At 40.7% G+C, this 22,762-nt stretch overlaps 1 protein-coding gene across 1 annotated transcript in view; it reads left to right on the forward strand.

Moving 5' to 3' along the window:
• Nucleotides 1–22,762, forward strand: part of LOC126266966 (structural maintenance of chromosomes protein 1A-like) — a 346,151-nt gene that overhangs the window by 153,907 nt on the left and 169,482 nt on the right. The window contains exons 13-14 of the mRNA XM_049971693.1: nucleotides 2,968–3,102; nucleotides 10,162–10,227. Of these exons, the coding sequence (XP_049827650.1) occupies nucleotides 2,968–3,102; nucleotides 10,162–10,227 (201 nt within the window). The remainder of the gene's footprint in view (nucleotides 1–2,967; nucleotides 3,103–10,161; nucleotides 10,228–22,762) is intronic.

Here is a 22,762-nt window from a genome sequence, read left to right on the forward strand (position 1 = left end):
CAGGTACAAAACATTTAAGCTTTCAGACAAAAATGTCCTTCTTTGGAAATAGAAAATACATAAACATTCACACAATCCAAACTCACATACACATGACCACTGTTTCCAACAGCTGTGTGTTATTCCATCCAGGACTTTAATTATTTAGTAGTACTATTAGACTTTCATTAGCAGTGTTATCCAATGTCATGGAAAGAAACGCATTGCCAGTGAAATATTTTACTGCAATTGAATATTCATTCCCCCTCCCTTCACTCCCAAAACTTAAGCAGTATTATTGAAAATGAACCTCAGAAACTTAATTTCTACTCAGCTCACTTCATTTTAACCACAGATAGTATAAATTACATACATAATATAGCAGAAGGATGTTTAATTTGAAAAGAAAAAAAAAATACTGTTCATCTGTATCTTTTATATTTGTTCCCACATAATTAATATAATTACGTAATAGTACCCCTGTATATGTGACAAAGCTAAACATTTTGTTCTCATTTTACATTAAACATTTAATTATTCTCCCTACATTAACAAACAGCAAATGTGTCTCATTATATGTCCAATCTGCATTGTTTTACATACTCTGTAAGACAAAAACTAATGAAGAGGTACTGAATAGAATTGGGCAGAAGAGAAATTTGTGGTACAACCTGATTATAAGAAGGATTTAGTACTGGAGGTAAGTGTGGGAGGGTAAAAGTCATAGAGGGAGACCAAGAGATGAATACATTAAGTAGATTCAGAAGGATGTAGGTTGCAGTAGTTACTTGGGAATGAAGAGGTTTGCACTGGATAGAGCAGCATGGAGAGCTGCATCAAACCAATCTTTGGACTGAAGACCACAACAACAGCAACGAGAAGACAAAAATAATGACGACCACGAAGAATTATCCGAATGGGATGGAAATTGATAGGTGTGATGTACATATACAGCAAACAGATGATTACAATTTCAAATGAGCACATGGCATTGCTGGTAGGAAGGTGCCATCTGGGGAAGTTTGGCTGCTGAGTGTGAGTCTTATTGCAGTCAATGCCACATTGGGCATCTCTCGTGCTGGTGATGAGGATGAAATGATGATAAGGACAACACAACACCCAGTCCACGAGTGGAGAAAATTTCCCCCAGCTGGGAATTGAACCCGGGCCTGCTGCATAGGGGGGCAAGCATGTAACCACTCAGCAAGGGTGGAGGACAATTTCAGAAAAATTGAATGATTCATTCAATAGAAAGAGCATCACAAATAGTGCAAGTAAATAATGTGTTGGTCCACTTCTGGCACTTAAGCAAGCAGTTATTCAGCTTGCCATTGATTGAAAGAGTTGTAGCATGTCGCCATGGGAGATAACATGCCAAATTCTATCGAATTGTGGCTTTAGATCATCTGAATCCTGGGTTGATATGAGAGACCTACACATAATGCTCCAAACATTCTCAGATTGGGAGAGATCCAGCTACCTTGCTGGCCAGGGCAGGGTTTGATGAGCAATGAAGACAATACAGGCAGGCATTATCTTGCTGAAATTTTAGCGCATGAATGGCCTGCCATAAAGCGCAACAAAACAGAGTGTAGAATATTGTACGTGTACCGCTGTACTGTAATGGTGCTACGGATAACAACTAAAGGGCTCCTGCTATGAAATGGAATGGCACCGTACACCATCACTTGTGATTGTCGGGCCATATGGGTGGGCGACAGTCAGGTTGGGACACCTCCACTGTTGTCTAAGGTGTCTCCAGTCATGTCTTTGCTGTCCATTGGGGCTCAGTTTGAAGTGCAACTCAACATTCTACTCCAGTCACTTTCAAGCCCAAAGCATTTACATTGTAGTGTGTCCTTTTTCTCTGAAGTGTTCGTGACACATTCAAAGGACATCACCTACACATAAATGTCCACATATAGCATGTGCTATTGCACTCATCACGCGCAAGTCAGTCTCACATATAACCAATGTTACACTACATGTGCAATATTGTATGAAGTGACAAGGCACATTTTACACTGCAGGGTACAGTGAATACACAGAACCATAAAATTTGGGTTACTGTTAAACAGTGTGTCACACATACGCCATTGCAGTCACCGTACTTGACTGTATCATGTGGATTCACAAGCTCCTTTATTCTTGTTCCATTTGTCTTTGATGCGAACACAGCCAGATGACCAACCAGGTGTATTGTGATGACCTTATACATAACGTGCTTCCTGCTTTGGAAGAGTGCAACTGTGTGAAAAACCATGTTTTTCATACAAAATGGGGCAACATTTCATGTAATGTGCCCATCGAAAGATCTTCTTAATCCAGCCTTCCACGAAAGTATTATCTCCAGAGGTTCCCCAAATGTATGGACAGCAAGTTCATCCGATCTGAATCAGTGTGACTTTTGGCTCTGGGGATACCTAAAATATCATGTTTACCAATGAGACATTCGGTCTCTAGCTGATCTGAAGGTTGGTATACGGACTGAGAACTGAACTGCTGTGAGCAATGGTCTCGTCAATGTCTCTGGTGCTCATATTCAACAAATTGTTTAAGCTGCAGTAAATGGAAACATTTCTATACATCTTTCTGCATTCACAGTACCAGATTTACACTTGATGGCCAAAGTTAGAAATAATTTTTTTTCCCCCTGCATAAATCGCTTCCACATAAGTGCATTAGAATATCTACTAAGTTTTTCTGTTGTATGATATTTACAACCCACACTGGATGTCATGAGTAGCTGCACAAATGCACAAACCAGTATTACACATGGATGCTCATCGTGCCATGTTGCCACAAGACACATGAGGAGATCGAAGCTAGGAGTCAGTCATTATAAAATGGTCAATAATATTCCTTTTTTCTACACTCTTTTGCCTATTTTTATTGTGTAAGAAATATTAGATCTAATAAATCATGTATCAAGAAATATACTGTACCTGGTGATTAATTAGTCGTCTCTATCAATTTATTTTCCTTTAGAAACAGCTGGAAAAGGAAGTGAAGGACGTCAACTTAACCATTAATAAAAGAATACAACAAAAGTCTGCTGTTGAAACAGATATATTTGAACTAGAATCGAAGATGAGTAAATATAAATTTTTGCTGAAGAACATAGTAAGTTATGAACAAGTACATATAATCTAAATAAAATAGAAAGAAACTTCCACATGGGAAAAATATATTAAGAACAAAGATTCCAAGACTTACCAAGCGGGAAAGTGCTTTTTTCAGGGGGTTAACCCACCAACAAGCAACAGTACCTCCATTATGACAGCTGCCACCCATTCCATATCAAACGGTCCCTTCCCTACAGCCTAGGCCTTCGTGGCAAACGAATCTGCTCCAGTCCTGAATCCCTGAACCATTACACCAACAACCTGAAAACAGCTTTCGCATCCCGCAACTACCCTCCCGACCTGGTACAGAAGCAAATAACCAGAGCCACTTCCTCATCCCCTCAAACCCAGAACCTCTCATAGAAGAACCCTAAAAGTGCCCCACTTGTGACAGGATACTTCCCGGAAGTGGATCAGACTCTGAATGTGGCTCTGCAGCAGGGATACGACTTCCTAAAATCCTGCCCCGAAATGAGATCCATCCTTCATGAAATCCTCCCCACTCCACCAAGAGTGTCTTTCCGCCGTCCACCTAACCTTCGTAACCTCTTGGTTCATCCCTATGAAATCCCCAAACGACCTTCCCTACCCTCTGGCTCCTACCCTTGTAACCGCCCCCGGTGTAAAACCTGTTCCACCTGTCCCACCACCACCTACTCCATTCCTGTAACCCGGAAGGTGTACACGATCAAAGGCAGAGGCACGTGTGAAAGCACCCACGTAATTTACCAACTGACCTACCTGCACTGTGACGCTTTCTATGTGGGAATGACCAGCAACAAATTGTCCATTCGCATGGATGGACACAGGCAGACAGTGTTTGTTGGTAATGAGGATCACCCTGTGGCTAAACATGCCTTGGTGCACGGGCAGCACATCTTGGCAGAGTGTTACACCGTTCGGGTTATCTGGATACTTCCCACCAACACCAACCTATCCGAACTCCGGAGATGGGAACTTGCCCTTCAGTATATCCTCTCTTCTCGATATCCGCCAGGCCTCAACCTCCGCTAATTTCAAGTTGTCGCCGCTCATACCTCACCTGTCTTTCAACAACTTCTTTGCCTCTGTACTTCCGCCTCGACTGACATCTCTGCCCGAACTCTTTGCCTTTACAAATGTCTGCTTGTGTCTGTGTATGTGCGGATGGATATGTGTGTGTGTGCGAGTGTACACCTGTCCTTTTTCCCCCTAAAGTACGTCTTTCCGCTCCTGGGATTGGAATGTCTCCTTACCCTCTCCCTTAAAACCCACATCCTTTCGTCTTTCCCTCTCCTTCCCTCTTTTCTGAAGAAGCAACCGTCGGTTGCGAAAGCTAGAAATTCTGTGTGTGTGTTTGTGTGTTTTATTTATTGTGGCTGTCTACCGGCGCTTTCCCTCTTGGTAAGTCTTGGAATCTTTGTTTTTAGTACATATAATCTGTTTAATATATTTGACATGCAGTTTCTGTTCCTTTTTCTTCATTGTTGAATTAGTATAACTGTTGATCAGTAAAAAAGGTGTTTTTGAGCATTGCAGTAAAAACTAAATGATAGAGTATTGCCTTTTAAAATGTCTCTTGTCTTTTCCAAATTTTTGTAACTGACTACCATGTATTATCCATCAAAGTTGAACTTCTTCTCCTTCCTTTTTTGTTTCTCCAGTTGTAGCAGCATCACTTTGACCTTTTCAATAGTAAAATCCATATTAATAATGATTGGTAGTGTCTTTTTATCTTCTGACTTTTACTGAATAAAACGATGCTTCTGTTTTCGAATAGTGATGAACTTCTGTTACATATTTGTGAATACAAACATCTGGTATGAGAAGTAGTTAAACTCATAGGAACTAGGAGTTTTACATGTATTTTTTTTCTTTCTTAACATTGATATCTTTCTCATCCCTGATTTTACTTTGGAGTGCAGCACTCTTTGAGTTCTCCTTGGCGCTCCATATGGCATTGGTAGCTCCTTGTAACTTCTGCTGTGACAGGGGATTCTGGTGTTGAACTTCATCCACTAGAAGTTGTCCTAAGAGTACCTCAAAGGAATAACAAAACTACAAAACACATATTTGCAATATTAAAAGGACACATTGCTCCCAATTACAATCGTCGTTTGTGTATGTGTTCTGGCGCCGCTTGGTGAGTAGATTTTTTATCTATCCAGTTGAAGGACTTAGTCTGGTAGCTAAGTAATATGTACTAGTATTTTTCATTGAGTCGGTTTGCCACTCAATGCCTCCTCTATGTGGTGAGTAACAATCTGTCCTTCTCAGATTCATGTTATTCCATCCCAGATTTTCCAATGTTTGAAAACCAACATATGGACACATATAGTATATTATCTACATGTAAATAATAGTTTTTAATATTAAAGTTATAACAAAATAAGTTTTACTAATCATTTATAAATTATGGGAGTGCAAAAATTTTCACAGTTTTAATGCTAATGAGAAAATTCTTGAACTTAATTCATCTGAGTTTTGCACCCCCCCACATGCCAGCTCATATAAATGAGTAAATGTGTTTCTATTTTCCAAAGTCATCTAACTCAAACATCATGTATCATAAGTAGAATCCTTCCTTTTTAATTATACAACAAATATTAACTGTGTTTACTTTTGCTTCTCATTAATTAATTGTTAAACAACTCAAAACATCCTTACCATTCCTGGTTTCCTTTTGTAAGGAGTTATCTCGTGAATTATGTGATATAAATGTATACATGTAGTGTAACTTGATAGATAGAAAAAAATCTACTCACCAAGTGGCAGCAGAACACATGCTTTTGGAACCAGTGCCTCCTTATGCTGGCAGAAGAGTTTAAGGGGGAGGAAGAGGGTTTATAGAAAAGGGCTGGTGAGGTTCAGGAAAAGGAATAGTGTCTTTCTTTCTCATCCTGTCTGGTGAGTGTCCTCTGACTGGAGTTCTGGCCAAGATTTCCAGGTTTGGGCTTTTTCCGTAATAAAATTCCTGTGAGTGTTAAAAAAAAACATGGAGGAACAGGTCAATGAATATTGTGATGAACAACTCTTAGAAAGCTGTGGCGCCAATAGTGGATCATTAAACACACAAGCTTGTAGTGCTGATTATTTACAGACCACCAAAATGAAGTTTTTTAAACTGCTGACAACAGCTGGAAGCAGTTTTAATAAGTTTATGTAGACTTAACTGGAAAAGCATTGTTAATGGAGACTTTCACGTAGAATTTCTGTCAGATAGTATTGACAGAGGGCATATGATGTTATTGATGTCCAGGTTTGGGCTTTTTCCTTAATAAAATTCCTGAGTATATGAAAAAATATAGAGCAACAGCTGTTGATAATTGTTTTCTCTTAGAACAAATAACTTGATATGATTTATCTGTAAAACAAATAGTCAAATTTTAACAATAAAATTTACTGACCAGTTAGGTACAGATCATAAAAGAAAAGTGTTGTGCAGAAGTATCATAGACAATGACTCGATCACAGTGTTTAGAGAAAAATTACTGGAAGAACATTAGAGAGAAATTTATAATGCAGAAAGTGTTGATGTAAAATTTAACTCTTTTCTTAATCATATTCATAAAGAATTTTGAATCTTGTTTTCCACCAAGACAGAAAAGGTCCAGATTGCACAGAAGCTAGGATATGGGTTGGATAACTCCTGGGATTAAAGCACCTTTTGCCAGGAAGAGAGCCTTACATAATACAGAGAACAAACAATAGTAAAGATTCCATTACCACCAGTATTGTCAACACCCTCCATCTTTATGCTTAAAAAAGCTCAAAAGCAAAATGCTCTTAAGGTGAAAACTATATAGAACACTAAGGTGAAAACTATATAGAACATTATTAAACAAGAAACAAACAAAACTATTTACCCAGATGAAACTGAGTCCCCATAAAATAACTGTGGCATAAAAGGTGACACTTTCATATCTTTGGCCACCAAATTCTATGATTACTTCCTCACAGTGCCTGCAAACACCACATAGAGTAATGAACAACCAAATATAGATGCATTAGACTTCCTTGTTGTGAGACTGCAAAAGCATTACCAACAGACATTACACTGAAAACTGCAGGTTGGAATAACAATATAAGGAATAGGGTAGATTGCTACTTACCATAAAGATGACCCATTGAGTTGCAGACAGGCACAATGGAAAGACTTTTACAAATGAAACTATTGGCCAAAGCCTTCCTCAGCAAAGAAAACATATACACCTTCACACAAATATGCACACCTCGTGCAGACTTGGCCGCCACCACTGGCAGCTCTGATCACATTGGAGGTCAAGTGTGCATGAGGTGTGCTTGCTTGTGTGAATGTGTGTGAGGAAGACATTACACTGAGCTGACTCAGGTTGTGGGGTAGCAATATGCTAATATACAGATGGCAGTAGTATCCCATACACAAGAAATAAGAGGGCATTTGATTGGCAGAGATGTTACTTGTATTCAAGTGATTCATGTGAAAAGGTTTGTGGCAGTTTATGGCCACATGATGGGAATTATTTTTAACGAGCAATGGCAGTTGGAGCTACATGCATGGAACATTCAGTTTTGGAAATTGTCAGGGAATTCAATATTCCAAGATCCACCGTGTCAAGAGTGTTCTGAGAACACAAATTTCAGGCATTACCTCTCACCATGGGCAACACAGTGCCAACGGCCTTCACAACTGGGAGCAGCAGTGTTTGCGTAGAGTTGTCTGTGGTAACAGACAAGTAACACTGCATAAAATAACCACAGAAATAAATGTGGGATGTACAGTGGATGTATCCATTAGGACAGTGGTGTTATAGGCTATAGCAGCAGACGATGCATGCAAGTGCCTTTGCTAACAGCACGGCATTGCCTGCAGCACTTCTGGGCTCGTCATCACATCGCTTTGACCCTAGATGATTGGAAAACTGTGGCCTGGTCAGATAAGTCCCAATTTCAGTTGGTAAGAGCTGGGGGTAGGGTTTGAGTATGGTGCAGACGTCACCAAGCCATGGACCCAAGTTGTCAACAAGGCACTGTGCAAGCTGGTGGTGGTCTGATAACAGTGTGGGTTGTGTTTAATGGATTGGGTCCTCTGGTCCAACTGAATCAATCATTGACTGGAAATGGTTATATCAGCTACTTGGAAACCATTTGCAGCCATTCATGGACTTCGTGTTCCCAAACAATGATGGAATTTTTGTGGATGACAGTGCGCCACTGGGCCACAGTTGTTCTTGATTGGTTTGGAGAATATTCTGGACAGTTTGTGCGAATGGTATGGCCATCCAGATTGCCTGATGTAAATCCCATCAAATATTTATGGGACATAATTGAGAGGTCAGTTTGTGCACAAAATCCTGCACCTGCAACACTTTTGCAATTATTAGTGGCTGTCAAGGCAATGCAGCTCAATATTTCTGGAGAGGACTTCCAACAACTTGTTGAGTCCATGCCATGTTGAACTGCTGCACTACACTGGGCAAAAGGAGGTACAACACGATATTTGGAAGCACACCATCACTTTTGTCACCTCAAAGAAGATAAAAAATACAAACAGTAAGAAGATTACAGAATTCATCAGTAAAGATTCTGTTGGCTATGATGCTGTTTCTAGCAGAATATTAAAATCTTTTGCTGACTTGCTAAGATTGTTCTCAGGCTATCTTTGTGATCAGTCAGTGACTCGGAGCATATATTCTGACAGACTTATGGACTTCATTGTGGTGTAGTAATTCCCATCTACAAACTTGGGAATATGCAAATCACCTGTAATTACAAACATATATTACTTCTTCCAGTCTTTTCAACAGTGTTTGAGGGAGTGGCCTATGATAGAATACAAACTCGTTTAACTGAGCAGAACTTGTTAACTGCCCCTCAATTTGGCTTTCATAAAAGTTTCTTCACACAGAACTGAAAGCAGTACAAGATCTCACAAATGAAGTGCTAACAGAGCTAAACAAGAAATATTATCCTGCTGGTATGTACTGTGATCTTGCCAAAACCTTTGATTGTGTAGATTACAAAATTCTATGCAGCAAATTAAAGTATTAGGGCTTTATCCTCTTGCGTGGATGTAATCATGTCTGCATAACTTACTTTCTCATTCACAGATTGTTTCTCAGGCATGAAAGTAACATCAGATTGGGGAAACATAACATGAGAAGTGCCATACAGATCGGTGCTGTGTGATGTCTCATTTCTAACCCACATAAATGATCTTCCAGTTACTTTAAGGGACAATTCAAAAACTTTTAATGTGATACAAACATACTAATCAAGAGTCTAGATTAAGTCCTGACAGACATAGTTCAACTGATAGCTGAACAGGGCTACAAGTGGTTTACAACTAACAGTTTGTCTTAATCCCACAAAAACTCATGTTACATAATTTCAAACAAGAAACCTTGAAATTCTTACACCCACTTCCCAATACATTTACTCCTTAGTGGTTGCTCATGACAAAAATCAGTGTCAACTGAACTGTGATAATACGCAGTCACAATATACGACATACAAATAATTTTTATATAGACTGGCTCGTTGTCCAGGGTTCATGAAGGACTTCAGTACTCTGTCGAACATAAAACAAAAAATTGGGAATTTATGCCAATTCAAAAAAAAATTAAAAGCATACCCTGTCCACAAATTATCTGATTATTTAGATTCAGGGACTGAAAGGTTTTGTTAGCTACACTACAGGTAGAACTATTTCTCATAAAGCTGTGTGACAGTATGTGCTGGAAACAGGGAGTCAGTATTTACAGATGTAAAAAAATATATTCTTTGAAAAATACCATTATAATCAAGTAAATATTAAGCAGATAAACAGCAGCTGTAAATTAAAACGGAGGAAGCAGCAGCTTTTTTAAAAGTAAGATTTTACATAGTAATTTACTTGATTTAATTTAGATAGTATCAGCATAAATGACATTAAGCATTGTAATAGTAGTTTATTGTCAGAACAGCAGACAGATCGAGTTTCTTGCATTAATGTATGCTTTGACACATTCCTTATTGATCACATGAATGAATGTCATATAACTTATAAGTATTACTTTTTGCTGTGGACAAATATGTCATTATTTATGTTTCTTTTCAGGAGAATGACATGACTTACACTGAACAGAGAACTGTTCAGATTAAGAGCAATATTCAGACATCAGAGGTGAGTACTGGTTGTGTGATTGTGTAGAAAATCAAAATTTTTGAGGTTGAAAAGCAAACAAGTTACAGTAGTTCAGACTTATATATGAAATTGCTCCGCCAAGAGGTGCAGAAGAATCTGGTAATATAAAATTGGTTCAGGAGTGACAACCAAATGTGAAGGCAGTGTGTGTTATAAATCATTGAAGATGCTCCCGCATTATTAGCAGCACTAGCTCACTAGGAAAATGCTTATTGGAGGTATTTTGCTTTTTCCTCGTGGCCTTCAGTCATACGCATATTCCTCTTGTAGAGCATAATTCAAAGCAATTGTTTCCTGTTAAATAAAATGTGCAAAGTGTAATCTTACTTTTCCATTGAACAAATCGTGTCAAACAGTTTCTTAGTGGAAAATATGGAAACTACAATAAAGAAGTAATAAATGATGGACGTCATGTTGTGAAAACCTGGATGGAGAAGTGACTTATCATTGATGCCACTGTAGTTGTGTGTATTACTCTTGTGGAAAGCGCTGTGGACAAAAATTTTCAGGCATTACAGGGAATTCAGCAATAGCCTTACAGTACAGAGAAAAACATGAATGTTAAAGCTGGCTGTAGCTAAGAGTAGTGATAGGATTCAAATTTTAATTCGAACTTGGGAAATGAACACCAACTAACTAATATTTTGAAACGGAATGCAGGGCTTAATGGTGTCACATATCATTGAGGCTCTCTGGCAAAAGATTTGGTAAAGATCATGCAGTGATTATTAATTTATTTGTAAATACAAATGCTTTTCATGAAGTGGATGTGAGCCTATAGCAAATGGTTGTCTGACCAAGTTTGTCAAATGAAACAATGGATAGCCAATGATGGAATCATAACAATATTGTAAGGATATATTGTGAGAGGAGGCATTGAGCTGCAGACAGGTACAATGGACTCCTAAAATATACTGATGGAAAAAAATTGCAACACCAAAAAAATTAATGTAGAGTCTAGGTATCATATTTAAGTGATTAACATTGTTATATCACAGGTTAATGTAAGCGTGAGATAAGCCACTGCAAATGTGAAATGCTGGTACATTAATAATGTGTCTAACTGCCAGAATGTTGAATGCTAGCATGCAAATGTGCATGCATTGTGGTGTAATTGTGCCGGCCATATGTCAGTTGTAGGTGGAGTTACATGCCTGTTGCACGGTGTTGGTCAATACAGAGACAGTTAATGCTGTTAGTAGATGATGCTGGAATTGCTGTCTGGTCATGTCCCATAGGTGCTCAATTGGAGATGGATCTGGTGATTGAAAAGGCCGAGGCAATATGTCAACACTCTGTAGAGTATGTTCGGTTACAACAGAGTAGTGTGGGTGAGTGTTATCCATTTGGAAAACGCTCCCTGGAGTGCTGTTCATGAATGGCTGTGCAACAGGTCACAGTCACAAGATTGACATACAAATTAGCAGTGTGCGTGGGATAACCATAGAGGGCGCCTGCTGTTATACAAAATCACACTCTTTCAGACCGTAATTCCAGGTGTAGATCCAGTGTGTCTAGCACACAAGATCGGTTGCAGGTGCTCAATGCCTCCCTCGCCCTTCCAACACATGGTCATCACTGCCACCAAGGCAGAACCACCTTTCATTAGAAAAAACAACAGACTTCCATACTCCCCTCAAATGTGCTCTCGTGTGACGCCACAGAAGTTGCAGATGGTGATGGCTTGAGGCAGTGGCTCGGAGCTGTCCTTGAAATAAAACAAATTTGTAACAGTTCATTGTGTCACTGTAGTTCCAACTGTCACTTATATTGCTGCTGCAGATGCTGCTAAACATGATGATCTTCCTTTCTGTAGTGTTACGTGGTCGTCCGGAGTCCGGTCTTGTTGCGATCTTACATTCCTGTGACTACTGCTGCCAGCAGTCATGTACAGTGGCTACGTACCTGCCAAGTCTTTCTCCAGTATCACGGAAGGAACATCCAGCTTCTTGTAGCCCTATTGCCCAACCTTGTTCAACCTCAGAGGGATGCTGATAATGGTGTTTGTCACCTTAAAAGCATTCTTGACTAACATCAACTCACCATGTACAATCCAAAGGCACCTCACCTTGACCAGTCTTAAAGGTAACTAATGTTCACGACCACAACAGCATGTATCTGAAGCAAACCTGATTTTGCATTCTCACAGTGGCACTATCAGCACCACTCTTTTGCGACTGCCATGAAATTTGATTAGTCATCATTTTTCAGATGTAGAAGTATGCCTACCAACATTAACTGATGTCATATAAATTCCAAGGACAATACATGATCAGTTTGGAGAATTATTAATCATGTAACTAATAAGCTTCATGGTGGTGGGTTATTTTTACCACCAGTGGTTTTCAGCTTTCATACAGTCTTTCATCCAAAATACAATACACGCACAAACACACATTCACACAAGTGCAACTCACACACAAGTGGCCACTATCTCTACAGCTTGGATTCAGAGGCAATGGCCAATTGTTTTGTTATGCTTGTGTGAATGTAGGTGTTTTCCACCTTGGCAGAAGGACTTAGTCTGAAAGCCTGTATATTTTTGCAGTCTTTTACATTGTGACTCTGTGACCCAGTGCCTCTTCTGTGTCATGATTGTCAGATGCTAGTTATAAAGCTTCCTAATCCATAAGATGTAGCTAAAGTACGTAAAGTACAATTTCAAAGAAACTTGAAATGCTTGTACAGTCACATTATTTAGAGTATTTACTGATAAAACAATGTGAATAATTATAGCAAGGGCACACATCAGTTTAGAAGTTTAATGATATCTTCAGAATATTCGTACAAAACTAAGAATCATTTTATGTTTTACGAAAGGTTAGGTTACACAGAAAACAGATAGCAAGGGTGCTCAGCGACTATGATCACAGCTTTATCTAAATGTTGAAGGACTAACTTTAGAGAGAAAGATCTCAAAATGTAATTCTGGTGGAAATAAATGAGACAAATTATCCTGTCGTTATTTTCTGTGACTTTTCAATGGCTCAGGAGTCTATAGTTCATAAAATTTTCCTTGAGAAACTAAAGCATTATGGTATTAAAAGGCCTTTTCTAGCATGGACAGAGTCACATCTCAGCAGCAGAAAACATATTAACCATTGGTACAAAGTGAGTAAGACTAAATACATTGTGTGCCACAAGTTATGTTTTTTGGCTCACTCTTGTTTTTGACATACATAAGTGGTATACCAATGACACTGGAGTCCACCTCAAGAAATTGTTAATGTTTGCTGCTGATGATAAAAGTGTGCTGATAAAGGGCCAGAACACATCTACTTCCAGACACAAACAGCAGAATAGCTAAAGTCGAACTGATTTTCAGTAAATACTTAGTTAGTTTCATGTTCCGTGGATCAGTTTCTTGATAAATTATAATGATGTGGAATGAATTATTTTGCAGTCACATAGCAAATTAATTTGTAAACATGCTGAACATTTATTATTATTATTATTATTATTATTAAATATACAACAGTGATTTAGTAATTCTTTCCCACCACCGTTTACACATTGCTATAATACACTCCTGGAAATTGAAATAAGAACACTGTGAATTCATTGTCCCAGGAAGGGGAAACTTTATTGACACATTCCTGGGGTCAGATACACCACATCATCACACTGACAGAACCACAGGCATATAGACACAGGCAACAGAGCATGCACAATGTCGGCACTAGTACAGTGTATATCCACCTTTCGCAGCAATGCAGGCTGCTGTTCTCCCATGGAGACGATTATAGAGATGCTGGATGCAGTCCTGTGGAACGGCTTGCCATGCCATTTCCACCTGGCGCCTCACTTGGACCAGCATTCGTGCTGGACGTGCAGAACGCGTGAGACGACGCTTCATCCAGTCCCAAACATGCTCAATGGGGGACAGATCCGGAGATCTTGCTGGACAGGGTAGTTGACTTACACCTTCTAGAGCACGTTGGGTGGCATGGGATACATGCGGACGTGCATTGTCCTGTTGGAACAGCAAGTTCCCTTGCCGGTCTAGGAATGGTAGAACGATGGGTTCGATGACGGTTTGGATGTACCGTGCACTATTCAGTGACCTCTCGACGATCACCAGAGGTGTACGGCCAGTGTAATGGATGGGAAAAGAAACTTAAAGAAGAAAATTGATGGAAACCAATTTCATTACGAGCCAAAAAAATAACCTACGAATCCCCTACGAATCTTCCTTTGCGGACGCTCTCACAATAATGGCAGATTCTTGTGAGATGGCTATAAAGCGTGGGTAGCGAGAACGCTACCGCAAGCCCACTAGCCGCGGACATAGAATTACTATTTCATCCAACACTAGAAGACTGGTAATAAGCACATCCTGTGCTATGTGAGCAGCTCATAACCACAGGTTTAGATAAGTTACACACAAAGGATTTCACCCTAGCATCTTACTCATGCAGAACTAATGTGGGAAAAGGAGGAGTTGTGAGGTACATTAAGATAGAACAGAAGTTCAAAACACTGATACAAGCAAACTTTGTTGTGATTAGCACGTAGAAGTGTGTGGTTGTGAATTAATATCAAAAAATAGTTCACTTTTCAATTGTAACTCTATATGTGAGTGTTATTTAGAAAGTAAGGCCCAATTTCTCATGAAACATAAACTATTACAGATTTTTTCAGAAAACTGTATTATTTAAACTCTTAAATGATTCTCCGTTTTTTACATAGTTTCCGTATTTGTTTAAACACATTTCATAACATTCCACAATCTTCTGCATCCGTAAGACAGACACCTGCTACCTGTGAGGTTAACGGTCTTTAACTGCTTCTTTCACATTGCCATTCGTTTCAAAGCCCTTGCTGCTGAGGAACTCCTTTGTGTGTGTGTGTGTGTGTGTGTGTGTGTGTGTGTGTGTGTGTGTGTGTGCGTGAGTATATACCCATCCTTTTTTCCCCCTAAGGTAAGTCTTTCCGCTCCCGGGATTGGAATGACTCCTTACCCTCTCCCTTAAAACCCACATCCTTTCGTCTTTCCCTCTCCTTCCCTCTTTCCTGAAGAAGGAACCGTTGGTTGCGAAAGCTAGAAATTCTGTGTGTGTGTTTGTGTGTTTTATTTATTGTGCCTATCTACCGGCGCTTTCCCGCTTGGTAAGTCTTGGAATCTTTGTTTTTAATATATTTTTCCCATGTGGAAGTTTCTTTCTATTTTATTTACATCAATTTGAGCTTTCGCAACCGGCGGCTGCTTCGTCAGGAAAGAAGGAAGGAAAAGGAAAGATGAAAGGATGTGGGTTTTAAGGGAGAGGGTAAGGAGTCATTCCAATCCCGGGAGCGGAAAGACTTACCTTAGGGGGAAAAAAGGATAGGTATATACTTGCGCGCGCGCGCACACACACACACACACACACACACACACACACACACACACATCCATCCATACATACACAGACACAAGCAGACATCTGCTTGTGTATGTGTATATATTTTTATACAGTACATTTTTATACATTACATTTCTGCTTGTGTCTGTGTATGTGCGGATGGATATGTGTGTGTGTGTGTGTGTGTGTGTGTGTGTGTGTGTGTGTGTGTGTGTGTGTGTGTGTGTGTGTGTGGGAGTGTACATCTGTCCTTTTTCCCACGGTAAGTCTTTCCGCTCCCGGGATTGGAATGACTCCTTACCCTCTCCCTTAAAACCCACATCCTTTCGTCTTTCCCTCACCTTCCCTCTTTCCTGAAGAAGCAACCGTTGGTTGCGAAAGCTAGAAATTTTGTATGTGAAACCTGTTCAAACTTCATTTATTAGATTGTGCCAGCACAGATGATCACATATAGATTTATACCTGGAGGCAAATAAATTCCTTGAAACAATGACCAGTGTCATATCTTAAGAATAAAGGCAGGACATGACCTTACAATATGCATAACACCAAGGAAGATTGCTTACAAAACACTCATGCAATTCATCCTAGAAAGTTGCTCTAGTGTTTTGGACTTATACCAAATAGGAGTAACAAGTATATTGACTGTGTACGAAGAATGACAGCACTTATGGTCACAGGTTTGTGTGACTCATGAGGCAGCTTTGTGGACATGCTGAGAAACCTGAACTGCCAGATACTTGGAGGTAGATTGCAATTATCCCATGAAAGAATACTTACACAAAACTTCCTGTACTAAGTAAGGAATCTAGAAGTATAGTACAGCTCCACACATATTGGAGGTGGACAAAAATATGGACCACACCAAAAACACAACACATTACCGTGCCTAATTGTGGTATACACCACTATTAAATCTCCACAACGAACAGCGACATGCCCCATTACACACAGCAGAGAAATGCATCATTGACCACACTCCTCCATGCACAGACCGCTGTTATCATCACATGCTGCCTTGAAGCACGCGTGCCTTAAAACACAGCGATTGGCCTCCCATAACACTCAGAGAATGGCTGCCCAGAACATACAGCGACCGCAGCTGCCTGCTACATTAACTGTGGAACTTTATTTAATGCCACTCCTGACATCTACAAGCCAGTTCTCATGGTGCTATGTTTGTACTCCACAACTCAGGGTAGCTATGCTATGGTGGACCTGCTGTTCGATGTGATTTGGCTGCGCTCTGGACTTAGAATCCGAATGCTATACTGGTACTTGGACTTCAATGTTCACTAGGCCTAATATTCAACAGGCTTCTGCATTTCACTCGCACTTCCTGGATATTGGTATGACCACCATCAATTGTATAATTTTCCATAAAGTGTTCATCTACAACTTGACAATTGATAACAGAATTACTTGCATCAGTGTTGCGCCAATAAGCCGTAGAACGGTGTTATACTTATTGTGTTATCCCTAGTTATAACAAAATAACATACCGATGAGCCAGCAGCAGCCATCTACATTGGAAGCTCTACTCATGCAACATATTCACCAGGATGACGAGAGCCAGAAGCAGTTACTCAATGCCATCCAACCATTTCTACTTCAGGCTGCAGCTTTGAAAAGGCCTTAGAGACTTTGGAAGCCTATGATCAAGATTACTAGGCATTTCTACACATCCAAGATAACTGATGCCAGCCTTATGGAATCTTTATTTTTGTCATGGTCAAAGCCTGAGATTTACTGGCTACTGTGCAAATTGGCCCCCTTATCTATGACTTCAGAGCTCACATTTTCAAATATTCATTTGTTGCTGACTAAATATTGCCTGTGGCACACCCATGTTATTTCCTCCCGGGTAGCATTTTACCAGTGCAAAAAACATCCAAATCAGACTCATAGAAAATAGGCCGCAGAGTTTGCTAGGTTTAGGGCAAAAATGTCATTTTTTTACCCCTAAAAGTAAGGAGTCATTAGCAGAAAAAATGATCAGGGACATAATCATCTGGGGTACTCCAGACAGGGATTTCCAGCATGAGGCACTTCAACTTGAAGACCCATCATTGGACAAAGTTTTGGGCTTAGTAACTTAGCACAAGTGTTTGAAGCGACCCGAGCAGCAGGCAAGAAACTGGGGTCATGAATCAGCAGAGCAGCCATTAATGTAAACATCTGAGCCAGCAGCCAATGGCCACACTAATGGCAATTTGGACGAAGCAACTGCACAGGCGGGGTGCTGTAGCATTAACCAACAATTTCTTCCACCCCACTCAAGCTGCTCAGACCGGTCCTGGGTATCTAAATGATTACTATCATGTCCAAATTATTTTAAAAACCAGCAACATGAAGACCGTCCTGACAACGGGGCCAGTTGCCAAAACTGTTCTGCCAACAGCAATTTAGCTTCTGCAAGTCGTAAGTCCCATCAAGCAAGACTGCCTCCTGCCCAACAGATGAATGTTAATTTTTTAGCCACTGTAGACTATCAAGAGACCTCCAACAGGCTTTTCGTAGGAGTGCAAATTGCAGAGAAACCAGATCAATTACAAGTAGACATCAGTGCAGTCATGAGCATTTACTTGGAGTTCCTCCCTTGCAAGAAACAGAGAGACATCTAATGGCGTATAATAAACATACCATACCAGTACACAGTCAGTTCAAACTACCAACAACTTATCATAATGTCACCCGCCACATTACCTTCTTAGTTGTTAACATTGACTCTGCAGAGAACGTGTTTGGACTGGACTCGTTTTCAGAAATTTGGATTTTCAATAGATTATTCTGTGAATTTGGTATCCGAAGGTTTTGTATACTCAGACCTAGAGAAACTTTGCAGAATTATGAGGACCTGTTCGCCTTGGAACTCAGCACACAAAGGATTTTGAGGTGCACATCACACTGAAACGTTAGCTCTCAGAGATCTAGTAAAGGAAGGGTCGATTGCCTAACTGCAGTTTGAGTTCTAGAACCTATTCCTTTTAGTCAGTGGGCTACTCCATTAGTCATAATGTGAAAGCCATCGGGGAAGATCCACTTGTGCAGCAATTTTAAAGTAACTGTCAGTGCCCAGTGAGAGATTGAGAGATATCGTATTCCAAAGCCAGAAAAACTACTGTCTGTCAAAATTAAAAAGTGGAAACTTCTTCTCTAAAATAGACCAAGCAGATGCTTATCTCCAACTTCCCCTTGATGCAGAATCTCAACAGTTTCTTACACTTAACACGCCTCACAGTCTTAACCATTGGAAATGCCTAGTGTTTGGTCAATTAATACTCTTAAGTGGATGGATGCATTAACTATTTAGACATTGTCATTGTAACAGAAAGAACCATGGAGGAACACTTTCACACTCTGAAATCTTCATTCAGTGTCTTTTAAGGGAGGCTGACCTAAAATGCAGAAAAGAAAAATGTTTTTTCCAGCCTGAGATTGGGTACCTCAGCCACATCATTTCTAGCTCAGGCCTTTGTCCTCGGCATAAACATGTGGAAGTCATAATCAAGCTTCCCAGACCAACAATGATTAAGCAAATTCGTTCCTTTCTCTGGAAGATATTGTATTACCAAAAGTTCTTGCTCGCAGCAGCAGCAGAAACTGGCACTTTGTCCCAAATATGCAGAAAAGGGGCACCTTTCGAGTGGACATCAGCTTCCACGCGTGCCTTCCACAGGTTGAAATTCCAGTTGTTGACGGCCCCGTGCCTTGCATGTATTGATCGAACAAAGCAGATAGTTATTGCAATGAACACATCTGATACAGGCATCGGAGAGGTCCTGGCACACAGGGAGATGGATGGCTCTGAGCACCCTGTGGCCAATGCATCAAAAACATTGACTTACATCCAATGCAGGTGCTTCCAAATACAAAAATAAGAACTGGCCATCATCTTCGCATTATAGAAATTCAGAATTTTTGTTCATGGCAAAAAGTTTCACCTTGTCACAGACCATAAACTGCAGATCTGCGAATTGAATCCAGCAGCGAAGATTCCAACAGAACTGCTCACTGCCTCCAGTGCTGGACTTTATTTTTGGCATGCTACCAGTATGATAATCAGTTCTGCAACATGACTCAATATGCCAATGCTGATGCTCTCTCCCATCTTCTATGGGGACCTGATCCAGAGTTTGATAAAGAAGAAATTCTGTGTTTCCACAGTGATGAAGAAGCAGAAGCTGCCATAGATTCTTTTCGCATTAACGTCTCCCAGATCACAGACACAACCAGCAGGAATGAGGCACTGCAACAAGTCCAGAGCCACATACTTCATCATACTACTCGTTTTGGACGAGGGACGTCCACAAGTAATCATTTCTTATTCTTTACGTTGGCAAGTCCTGCAATTATTGCACCAATGTCACTGGATAGTATCTTGAACTAAACTCCTGGCTTGAAGGTTCTCTTACTGGCCAGGCATGAACCGGGAGATTGAATGACTCACCCAACCATGCCCATCCTGCCAAAGTCAGCAGGCAGCCTCACGACATTAATTTGCTTCTTGGCCACCATGTGCCTGCCCTTTGGAGCAGGTACACATTGATTTTGCTTGGCCGGTGTTTAACACCATGTTCTTGATGGTGGTTGATGCTTACTCCCGATTTCCATACATCGTCCGATGCAATGCACGTTGACCACCAGTACCATCAAAGCCTTAGAAAAATTATTTACCATTGATGGTCTGCAGGAAGTGCTCATAACTGACAATGGTCCACAATGCTGTAGTGAGGAGTTTCGTTGTTTCTGTTCCAGCATGGCATTCACCACATTACAGCAAGCCCCCCCCCTTCCACCCTCAATCAAATGGAGAAGATGAGAGAATGTCCTGCACTTTCAAACCTCAAGTGAAGAAATACCTCCAGGATCACTCTACTGATGCATCACAATTCTTCTTCTTCTTCTTCTTATTTTTATTTTATTTATTTATTTATTTATTTTTTTTTAAAGCAGTTACGGGTCCACACCCATTGGAGACAAAAGTCCTGTGAAACTTCTTCACTGATAGCAGACCCTGAACTCTCTTGAGCCTGCTCATGCTGACACCACAGCCAGCACCACCACTGCCTGCTTCCAAGTTCCGCCCTGGGACCTTGGTGTGAGCAAAAGGATTTGGTCGGCAGCTAACCTGGATTCTGGGAGCAGTTGTCCAACACTGAGGCTGGAAGGTTTTCGGGGTGCAGATTCTGAACTGGGAGGTTCTGCAACATGCCAATCAACTTCATCCCTGACTAGTTTCCCAGCAATTTTTTTCCATCCCCCTTTCACCCTACCGTTACTAGTCACCTAGTTCCCATCTACCCAAGCCACCCAGCCAGTGTAACACCAAGCTTATACATGCCTTTTGCTCACATCCAGCTGACCAATGCCAAAACCCAACAAGAATGGCTTACTCCAGACATCGCCCAGCCTCAGAGGTTGCCCTTCGTGGACTACAAGATGTCAACTGGTCACCAACCATGAGTAATTCCAGATGAAGATGAAGACATGTTGCTGGCTCCTGCTCCACTGGCTCTGCTGCTGAGGTCCACACTATACAATCTTCACACCTGGCTGGGGCATTTTCATCCATATGCTCCAGTGCCCCTAGTTACCACTGCTGCTGAGGACTTGGAGGAGGACTCTGTGGATGTGGTGTTCATTTGCAGCTCATGCTTCCCCACTTCTCCAAGGGGGCACAGGTGTGGTATCCACCACTATTAAATCTCCACACTGAGCAGCGACGCACTGCACTTCATTATGTGTGGCCAAAAAATGCATTGTTGGCTGTACTTCTCTGTGCGTGGCCCACTGCTAACATCACTGACCCCTTTTGCGCTTCAAAACACAGCGGGTTGGCCTCCCATAACACTCAGGGACTCACCACCCAGATATACAGTGACTGCAGCCACCGACTCCATTAACTATGGACTCTTATTTAATGCTGCTCCTGATGTCTGCAAGCCAGTTCTCATCATACTATGTTTCCACTCCAGAGCTCAGAAATGCTACGCTGTGGTGGACAAGCTTTTTGATGTTGATTCAGTTGCGCTCTGGACTTAGAACCTAAATGCTGTGTCCACAGCCCGTGGTCGTGCGGTAGCATTCTTGCTTCCCACGCCCGGGTTCCCGGGTTCAATTCACGGAGAGGTCAGGGATTTTCTCTGCCTCGTGATGACTGGGTGTTGTGTGATGTCCTTAGGTTAGTTAGGTTTAAGTAGCTCTATGTTCTAGGGGACTGATGACCATAGATTTAAAGTCCTATAGTGCTCAGAGCCACTTGAACCAAATGCTGTACTGGAACTTGGACTTCAGTGTTTACTATGCTTAGTACAACAGCCACCCCCTTATTTCTTGTCACAATCGCCTTCAGTGACTGTCTGCCATGATCACTCATCACAATGTTTTTGTAATGCCAATATAGCCTGATGATGAGATGTCAACTCAAAACATGTCACCAAATAAATAATGTAGTTGTCAACAAATATTGTAGCTGGTAGCAATATTTGAAAACCTTTTCATACTCATCACACACTTCCGTGCACTTTGTGACTTAGCAGATAATGCATTTGCACTAGAGGGCATAATCATACTTCTGTAGGTTCTGCAGTTTAATGCTCTCTGATGTGAAGAATGTAAAACTCTGAGTCAGAGCAACTTTCGTTATATCCTGCCATAAGAAGTGTGTAGAAACTGACAGCTTAGTCTTTTACACAACACTTTTGAGGGCAGATGGTGTCAATGTGGAGTTGGCTCCAAACTTCAGGAAACTACCATTAGAATAAGAGAACACATACTCGGAAGGTGTGTATTATGCACAATTCATATAGATTTCTTTGTCTTTCTTTTTCATGCAAATAGAGCTACAGTAAAGTGGCATTCCCCAGAAGTCACCCTTTTTACCATAAATATGCAGCAATTTCCTAAGGGGTACTGTTATTCACCATAGATTTGAACTTTTCAATGACTAACAGACCCCTGTCCTTTTCTGTTTCTTTCCTCTGACAGGAGACACAGCACATTTCCCTATGGGTGAGGTTTTGGACTGCTCAGTTTCAATTTCAGTAGCAGAGAGCAAGTCAAACCTGCTGGTAAGAGATATGAGTCTAGAACCTTGACTTCTTTCTCATGTTATTTGTGTTCGTGAATGGTACTATTCTGGCCAGCAGAGGATCAAATAGGTAAAAAGA

This window comes from Schistocerca gregaria, chromosome 4 (assembly GCF_023897955.1).
Source record: "Schistocerca gregaria isolate iqSchGreg1 chromosome 4, iqSchGreg1.2, whole genome shotgun sequence".
Lineage (NCBI taxonomy): Eukaryota > Metazoa > Arthropoda > Insecta > Orthoptera > Acrididae > Schistocerca > Schistocerca gregaria.